The sequence below is a fragment of the Phyllopteryx taeniolatus genome, chromosome 2 (genome assembly GCF_024500385.1).
Source record: "Phyllopteryx taeniolatus isolate TA_2022b chromosome 2, UOR_Ptae_1.2, whole genome shotgun sequence".
In the NCBI taxonomy this organism is placed as follows: domain Eukaryota; kingdom Metazoa; phylum Chordata; class Actinopteri; order Syngnathiformes; family Syngnathidae; genus Phyllopteryx; species Phyllopteryx taeniolatus.
In genome coordinates this window covers 20045587-20055726 of record NC_084503.1, presented here as the reverse complement: position 1 = coordinate 20055726, position 10140 = coordinate 20045587, and the positions used below count along the sequence as shown (strand labels likewise).

At 41.7% G+C, this 10140-nt stretch overlaps 1 protein-coding gene across 1 annotated transcript in view; it reads right to left on the bottom strand.

The window, feature by feature from the left end:
- The window catches only part of LOC133473033 (protein kinase C-binding protein NELL1-like), a 262509-nt gene that overhangs the window by 203907 nt on the left and 48462 nt on the right, over positions 1-10140 (bottom strand). Inside the window, exon 4 of the mRNA XM_061764738.1 lies at positions 1105-1275. Within this exon, the coding sequence (XP_061620722.1) occupies positions 1105-1275 (171 nt within the window). The remainder of the gene's footprint in view (positions 1-1104; positions 1276-10140) is intronic.

The following is a 10140-nucleotide window of genomic DNA, read 5'->3' as shown; positions in this document are numbered from 1 at the left end:
TTGTTGTTTTGTTTTTTGTTTTTCTCATTTCAGTTCATGCTGATAATTAGGAAGCTGATCCAAAACACAGCCAGACAGCTTTTCACCTAAATCTGTTGCACATAGTTGTGAAGCAAGAAATAACTAGAATATAAAAAATAGACAATGGCTTTGTTAGTTTTAAAAATATATTTAAAGTATTGTGTGTATCATGACAGAAAAATAAAAAAAAGCTCACAACATTTAAGCTAAGTATGAAACAATTTGTTACGATTCACAAAGTATGTTAGATGTCGTTGAGTGTAATGTCATCCAGCAAACATCCCAATAACTGCATCCATCCATTTTTTTTTTTTCCAGAACTGTGAGGCACTGTGCCACCCAATATCTGCATATGAGCCACAAAAAAAAAAAAAGTCTGAATACAGTTTTAACCAGTCATGCTTTGATCTGTTCTTCCTAATATACCCCTCATGCTGGTTTTTCTTCTGGGTGTAGACTGCAAGCAGACATTGTAGCTATAATTAATTGACAACGCTCGAGCCTGATGGGCGTAATGGGCGTCTGGAAAGAATCAATACTACAACACAACCCCCTGTGAATCAGTCAACTTTTCATCCTGGATTAGTGACAGAAGCATTAGCACGTCTCAAATTTGTGCTGCTCATTTGCTGAGTGGCTATCTTGCAGCGAGTGCATTGGGGGCAGGACTAGTGATGCCTGTCTGACTCTTGGGGGACGAATGAGAGGGTCGTCCCCTCTGAAGAGCATGTCTACAGATCAGCTTTGACTGAGAGCTCTTGCAGAAAAGGGCTTCGACCACCCGATCGATGAGCGATTTATATCATTGTTAACTTCCACTTCATTGTGTAATGTGCATGCTGGGTTCACCACGTCAAGATGTAGCTCTTTGGCGTGCGTTCGATTGGTTTTTAATTTGTTCTTGAGTATTTCCACTTCCAGCACAGTTCACAACCAGTTCACAGTTCATTACAGAGACAGCACCAGTAAAATACTTATCTGATAATACTCCCAACTCATGTGCCAAATCAAGGTGGCATCATTGAAATGAATTCACACTGGCACAGTTTTCAAGGTGTTAAGTGTGTACTGTGTTTGTGTTACCTGTTACAATCGACGTGCAGCAGTAGGTGGGAGGAGCTTATAGTGAGGGCAATTTTGTGCCACTGGCCATCAGCAAGACGGTAGGGGAAGGACTCTGAGCGGGGCTTGCCTTTAATGCGGTAGTGGTAACGGATCTCCTCTCTAACGCCGCTGCTCTCCAGTTGAAAGTAGCTAAAGGTGAGGCGAAAAGGTCAAAAGTGAGACATGGTTTCCAACACTGGGTGTACAGCTTCAAGGGGTGAAAACATATTCCTATAGAAATTTTGCAACTTAGTCAGCTCAATTTCTTCCATCAAAGAAATTTAAGTTGGGATAAAAGCATCTTTCAAACACACATAACCAGAAATGAATTTCCCAATCACATTTTAATTTAACAACTCAAGTTTAAACAATGATATACAACACTTATTAATATTGCAGATACGATTGATTAGGCTAAATGAACACAGCAAATAAATGCATTCCCGCTTATAGCTCTGTAAGCTTTGATTTACGCTTATTAGGTTATGACTACTGTAAAGGCAAAGCTTGAATGAGTGCTGTCTGCATTTAATGTCTCAAAAACACTGAACTGTAGCCGAGTTAATACGTAGCCCACATTGTAATATACATTGCACATTCATTTTGATAATAATAATCAATTCCAGAAACATGAATATATGAATTGAAACAAATTCATTTATTGCTGGTTAGTGAACAAAAATACATGCTACACAGTTAAAAGTAAGCAATGGATTAATTGCAAATAGGTAAAGTCAACTTAGTGGTACGCTATAGAGCACCTACAGAATAGCAGTCGGACAAAGTGCTTTATAAAATGATCTAACAAAATGGAAAAGCCTAAAGATAATGAAGGACACAAAAGACCACATCACATTATCCACCATCCATTGTCCTCCACTTATCCCGATCGGGTCACGGGAGCAGTAGCTTCAGCAGCCCAGACCTCCCTCTACTCCAGCGCTTCCGGCTGGATCCTGAGGTGTTCGCAGGCCACCAGGGAGACAGTCTCTCTAGTGTGTCCTGGGTCATCCCCAGGGTCTCCTTCCTATGGGACATTCCTGGAACACCTCACAGGGGAGGCGTCCAGGACGCATCCTAATCAGATGTCTGAGCCACCTCATCTGGCTCCTCTCAATGAGGAGGAGGGTAGGAAGAGGGTAGAAACGTAGATCGACCAGTAAATTGAGAGCTTCTCCTTTCTGCTTAGGTCCTTCTTCACAACGGACCGATACAAAGTCAGCATCACTGCAATCTTTAGCAGAAGACTCCTATGATACACAGAAACACTGGAAAACGTTTTCCCTTGCCTGGACGTGGGTCACCGGGGCCCCCCCTCTGGAGCCAGGCCTGGAAGTGGGGCTCGAAGGAGAGCGCCTGGTGGGTGGGCGGCCACAGCCCGAAAGGGTAACGCCTGTACATTGGGGTTCACCCCGGTGGACAAGAGGGTAGACTAACTCCGCCTTTGAGTGGGGGGATGGGTCCGGACTGTTGTTCGTGCCTATGCACTAAACAGCAGTATCCGCCCTTTTTGGAGTCCTTGGGGGGGTGCTGGAAAGCAATCTGAACATATGCTTGCAGACGGTAAATTTGTTGTTTTTTTTGCTAACACTTTCAAGGACAGAATATCAATTTAATTGCACTATTCTATTATATGTTACCGGTACTCTATATTCTATCTCAGTATTGATTGGACAATATGTGTACTGTCGTGATCAGAATTTTCAGTAGTGTAGAACTGCAATTTGGTTATCTTTTACAGCACGAGAGGGACAAAATAATTACTAAAAAATAAAAACATAAATCAGTGAAGTTCTACACCAGCGTAAACTACAACCACAATATTTTTCATTAAGCTCTTGTCTAGGATCTCCTGCCGTGACTGTAGCATTGAGTCAAACTGTAACAAACTTAGGACCAAAAAAGGAAATAAACAAATCAAATGTATATTTCCCTCTCTGTATAAGCTGCTATCCCTGGGTTTGCTGTATAACTTCAGGCACTTGACCTGTATCGTGCATTGTGTGTGGCCTCAGGCTGAATAGGCTGAATTAGAAAGCAGCCAGCCGCAGCAGCAACTTCAGAGCTGCAGGCTTCCCTGTGGCAGCAAATGACTTGAACAGTGTAACCTTTGGCACAACACAGACAGGTTAAACTACAGAACCACTAATACGACTCATTAGATACAAAACATTTCCCAAAAGCTAGCAGCCTCCTTGCCAATTTTAATGCACTGAAGTACACAAGAACCCACACACAATGGCATTGGAATCAAGCCCATTCAATACCAAAAATTCAAGAATATCATGCATATTAATGGCGAGGGAGAGCGTACCCATCCTATAGAATATCAATGCAGGCTATGCTGGAGTAGATTTATGCATCATCTTCCTGTTGGGAAGACGAATGAAACTGAGAAGTCAACAGAACCTACTGCAGACAACAGAAACAGATGTACTGTAGGACATGATTATCTCACTGACTGTGCACTTGGAATGAGCTTGGTGTGGTATAGTCAGGTAACAAGTAATAAATCACATTTTTAAAGGTTGGGATGCTTTTGAGTTATTTTTTTCATCAAATACACACAACAATCAAACATATAAACATAAGAATGAAGAACAATGAAGAAGCTTTTTTCTGACCCAAGGTCAATCAAATCATCATGATAAAGGGGGGGGGGGGCACAGAAGGCTTGGCTAATCATGTACAATCAAGAAGTTCAACCCTTGTGGCACAGCGAAGGATGGTCCCACTCAGGTTGTGCTCAAAATTATGCCTCATTAATTATGTAAATTAGATCATAAAATATATTAAGCAACACAAAGAAGTCCTTTGTATACAACAAGAAGTTACATTCCCCTGCATGCAGCAGTGATAGTGTTCCTATAGCATCAATGTGTATGTTTGAGCTCACAGATAAAGGCAATTTAAATAAAGCCACGGCAGACGTGTTCGAGCACCAGTCTTCAAGCACCATGTCGTTGCTCTGTAATGAAATGAATACATCACTGTGTGGCAGTGCCGGGCACTGACCTGACAACTCGTCTCCTGCAACGATACTTGTCAGCTAGAGAAGATTTATTTGCATTGAGTGAAGAGTAAAGTGATAATAAAAGCTCTCCAGCATCAGCTACCCAGTTGATGGAAGCCTTGTCAAAGTTTAGAGAGGCCTGGATTCACTGAGCGGCAGACACACCTTTATCTTGATTCAACTCATTAAATAATCACCAAAGCCATTAACTCCACTTCACAGCCAGCATTTGTTTTATAGAACATTTATTAGGAGCTGTTGTAATAGGGAATATTTAATGAGGGGGAATAATCTACTGGCAGGCTGTAATAAACATGGCCTGACACACAATGAAAAAGGAAAATCTGTTTAAGTGAGTCTGCACTGCACTAAATACGAAGAATGAGTCCATCGAGAGCTTAAGAGTTAAATTTTTAAATGGATAGAACCTGGACTTTGATTAACTTACATCTGGCAATGGGATGTGATGATGCACAGAAATAAGCATATGCAGTGCACAAAAACATTATTCATGGAGACCAATTTTATATTCTGTGATAGCAATGAAATGCAAGTTTTACATTACTTTCTGAATAAATTAAAACCTAAAAATAAAATGAGCAACGTTCTAATCTATGCTAGTTTAACTCAAAGAATATAAAATGTTAATGAATAATAGTAAATTAGAAAAATTATGCAAGTTAGATATTTTTTTACAAATAAAATGGTATTGGGATTTTATTCAAGGTATTTTTTTGTAAAGTATGCCTATTTTTATATGTTCTGAAAATCTGACAAATTTCCTCTGGTAAAACTGATATGGGAACGTACTGTATATCAGAAACACAAATGAAACAAAATATAACAAAACTGTCATGAGCTGTGCCCTGCAGTTCTGTTGTCGGAGTTTGGGTGACGCTTTGCGCCCCCCTCTCTCTCTCTCTCTCTCTCTCTCTCTCTCTCTCCCCACCCCCCAGTAATCAACACCACCTCGGCTGCGCACCTGTTGTCAATCAGCCTTCATCATCCCCTGCATTTAAGGCTGCCAGATGGAAGACTCCACTGACAGAGTATTAACGTTCACCCGCAGTACACCAGCTTACAACTTACACGTAAACTGCGCCAGTCCGCAATATTTCTGACTTCCATGTTCTCCCTTGTCCTCAGTGCTCCTTTCGTGTTGCCCGTCCTGCTGACCTCTTCCACCAAGCCATCCACCTGCTCACACCACCGCCTCCCGCACGCTCCCTGTCTCGACGACCCGTCAGTACGTCTCAAGGAGCCACCTCCGAATCTCGTCTCAATAAACCATTCTCCACAAACTTCTTCAGCCTCCGCCTGCTTCTGGGTCCAGTTAAAATTAACACCATTGTATCGTGACAGAAACATTTCTGAAGTCTGATGCTTTTAAAACACTGCTGACCTTGACTTCAGTGAATGATGGTGAAATGTGGTCATCCATCAATCCATTTTCTGAGCCGCTTATCCTCAATAGGGTCGCGGGCTGCTGAGCATATCCCAGCTACCTTAGGGCGGGACGCGGGGTACACCCTGAACCGGTCGCCAGCCAAACGCAGGGCACACATAAACAAACAAGCATCCGCACTCACATTCACACCTAGGGGAAATTTAGAGACTTCAATAAACCTACCATGCATGTTTTTGGGATGTGGGAGGAAACCGGAGTGCCCGGAGAAAACCCACGCAGGCACGGGGAGAACATGCAAACTCCACACAGGCAAAAGTGGTCACTACACCAAATGAAGGCAGTGTTGGTCTGTAGCAAGCAACATTCACCAGCGGTTCTCAAATGGTTCACACAAAGTACCACTTCAAAAATACTTTGCTCTCCAGGTACCACCAACATTAAAATACAGTAGCATACTCTGTCCAAGTGTTCATCAGAAAACAGGCAGGTTTTATTTACTGTACAGTATTTATTATATTGCTTTAAGCTACTGTAACATGCACAGGTTAAACAACACTCTTAAATACAGGAAAATAAAAAACTGTATTCAATGAACCAATGATTCAATTAAAATGCATACAAGTGAAATAAAAATTGTACCTCAAATGTTGGAAAACATCCATCCATCTATTTTTTATACAGCTTCTCCTCACGAGGGTCTCAGGCATGCTGGAGCCCATCACAGCTATCTTCGGGCAGGAGGCGGGGTACACCCTGAACTGGTTGCCAGCCAATCGCAGGACACAGAAACAAACAACCATTCGCACTCACATTCACACCTACGTGCAATTAAGAGTCTTCAATCAACCTACCATGCATGTTTTTGGGATGTGGGCGGAAACCGGAGTACCCAGGGAAAACCCACACCGGCACGAGGAGAACACGCTAACTCCACACAGATGGGGCCAGGATTTACACCCCGGTCCTCAGAACTGTGAGGCAGATGTGCTAACCAGTCGTTCACCGTTGTTGAAAACAAATATTTCTAAAAGATTAAATACAAATGTATTGCACTCAAACGTTAAATACAACTAAACTACACTTAACAAATGTACTGATCAGGCTTTAAAAAAAAAAAAGTTGAAGCCACTGTAATAATATGGCGTTTGAGCATTTAATTCGCAAATTCATTCACATACCACTAGAGGGAGCCTGCATACCACTAGTTCATACAGTGCTTCTTGTTTGGCTGGATGCTAAATGAAATGAAAACAGCAATTTTTTACTGTCTTGAAGTCATTACATGCCCAACATTCATTTATTTTGAGCTCATCTTTTTCTCAGGGTTCACCAGGACGAAAATCTGGACTGCACACATTACCATTGGGTAATTCAAGTGGGATTTACACTCCATGGTTCAAGTGGCACAATTACAGTTTGGTGCTTTCATGTGGCATAATTTGCATCATGCATGTGCTAATTGTGTGCTCCACTGAAACCACTGGTGAAAGTATAAAAAAGACAAAAAGCCTCTTCCACATTTGTCTACTACTGGCACCTAGATCGACCAGTCACAACATTATCACCATTTGCACAATATAATACTATCCAATTCTAGATCTGTATGAAATAGTGATAAACTGTTAGAAAGGTGTTAATTTTAAAACCTTTATTATTGTGGTTGCTGTTGGCAGGGGGTCACAGGATAGTAGAGATGAGTCGCCAAAAATTGTAGTTACTTCAGAAAATATTACTCAAGATAAAAAGTAGTCTTCCAAATAATTGCGTTGATAAGAGAATTGTGTGCAGTCCTGTGATTGCCTGGCTTCGTTTGATAGGTCAAATGTAGTCAAACATTACTAGTGGGTAAATCGGATTAGTAAAATCATCAAAGTCATGTGACTGCCCCTGACGAAGAAGTCTCTCTGACAAACCAAAAAAATATATATATTGAAAAGTAGCAAGCGGACTGTAGTAAATGTGGTGTTTTTTTCTGAACAAAAATACTGTACTCAACTAAACACTGTTGCCTACCTTGACAAGTACACGCATCCTTCCATTCTCTGTATCGCTTATGCTCACTAGGGTCACATCCCAGCTGACTTTGGGCGCGAGGCGGGGCGCGAGGCGGGGTGCGCCTTGAACTTGTCTTGACAAGTACAATTTATCCAAAAAGTTACTTAATGTAACAATGTAACATACTATTACCTACCTCTGCTGTGTAGTAGTTCACCCGCCTGACTTCTGTGTATGCAGTGTGGGTTGATTTCCAAGTCAGTGACAGTGTCGATCAGTGTGAATGATCTTCATTCTCTCTCATTTGCGCACCTTCTGGCCATATGCACATTCTGGTTGGGGTAACCATGAAGTGTGGGTGTTCCCTCACATAGCTGGCCAAAGACTTAAGCGCATTTCCTCACGTGCACTTTAGTGGTCTAGTTCCCCAGGAAGGTGAAACATCATATTGTACATTGTGATTTAGTTAACTGCTCCCATGCGCTAGAGACGGCCGGTGACCGCCCGCCTAGTGCTGCCCAGTGAGACACGTGGCCCACTGCACAACAGCCGTAAGGTGTCCCTATAACATTAGGCCGACCGATAAAAACGTCAACATATCTTATTAACTGGGGAAAAATATAAAACTTTCTTCTCCCCTGCGAGGAGTATTTCTGCCTTATTGTGGCTGGAAGCTCGGAGTTTGCCTGAAAGCGCCCTTATAAAAAAAATCAAATATAAAATTAAAAAAACTGTAGTCATCTTAATGCCGCTTTGGTGTGTTAGATTTGGAATCATTTTGTTTTTATTTGATTTGTGTTTTTGTTGGTCCTGAAATCCATTGAAGTGACCTGCTCGCGTGTAGGGCACTAGTATGGTTGCTGGGGAATGCTGATCAACAGCCAGTGAGTCTTATTGATTGACTTCCAAACGCGTTCACTGATTAACACAGTATTCTGATTAGATTACATATATTTTAGAGTATTTATTTACAACCCCATTTGGGACGTTGTGTTAAATAAATAAAAACAATACAATAATTTGCAAATCGTGTTCAACCTATATTTAATTTAATACACTACAAAGATGATATTTAATGTTCAAAGTGATAAACTTTATTGTTCTTAGCAAATATTAACTGAGAATTTTATGGCTGCAACACGTTCCAAAAAAGCTGAGACGGGTGGCAAAAAAGACCGAGAAAGTTGAGGAATGCTCATCAAACACCTGTTTGGAACAACCCACAGGTGAACAGGCTAATTGGGAACAGGTGGGTGCCATGATTGGGTATAAAAGGAGCTTCCCTGAATTGCTTAGTCATTCACAAGCAAAGATGGGGCGTGGCTCACCTTGTGAACAAGTGCGTGAGAAAATAGTCCAATAGTTTAAGGACAATGTTTCTCAATGTACAATTGCAAGGAATTTAGAGATTTCATCATCTACGGTACATAATATCGTCAAAAGGTTCAGAGAATCTGGAGAAATGACTGCATGCAAGCGGCAAGGCCGAAAACCAACATTGAATGCCCGTGACCTTCGATCCCTCAGGCGGCACTGCATCAAAAACAGACATAAATGTGTAAAGGATATCACCACATGGGCTGAGGAATACTTCAGAAAACCAATGTCAGCAAATACAGTTCAGCGCTACATCCATAAGTGCAACTTGAAACTACTGCTATGCAAAGCAAAAGCCATTTATCAACAACACCCAGAAACGCCGCCGGCTTCCCTGGGCCCAAGCTCATCTAAGCTAGACTGATGCAAAGTGGAAAAGTGTTCTGTGATCCGACGAGTCCACATTTCAAATTGGTTTTGGAAATTGTGGACGTCGTGTTCTCTGGGCCAAAGAGGAAAAGAACCATCCTGTTATGGACGCAAAGTTCAAAAGCCAGCATCTGTGATGGTATGGGGCTGTGGTAGTGCCAATGGCATGGGTAACTTGCACATCTGTGAAGGCACCATGAATGCTGAAAGGTACATACAGGTTTTGGAGAAACATATGCTGCCATCCAAGCAACGTATTTTTCATGGACGCCCCTGCTTATTTCAGCAAGACAATGCCAAACCACATTCTGGACATGTTACAACAACGTGGCTTCGTAGTAAAAGTGCGGGTACTAGACTGGCCTGCCTGCAGTCCAGACCTGTCTCCCATTGAAAATGTGTGGCGCATTATGAAGTGTAAAATATGACAACGGAGACCCTGGACTGTTGAACAGCTAAAGCTGTACATCAAGTAAGAATGGGAAAGAATTCCACGGACAAACCAAGCAACGAGTTGAACATTTTTGTCAATGTAAAGTTGTTGTTGTGATAGAATACGATCAACATCACAACAATCACATACAGTATGTGAGTAATTTAAAAAAAAAAAAAAAAAAAAAAAGATTTTCTTGTAGACCTTTTTGGTAATAAAGTGTCCCATTAGTGTGTCAGCATTGGGAAGAAGCTTTTGAGCTAACAAGTGTTCTTAATCAAACTGGACCTGCTTCATTTCTTCGGGAAAAGTTTGGCTGCCTGTGATTGGTGGGAGGGCTGTATATCATCAATGCCCTTTCCCTTCAATCTGGCAGCCAATTAGCTGCTGAAAAGGGAGGGGTCAACACTTTGGGACTTG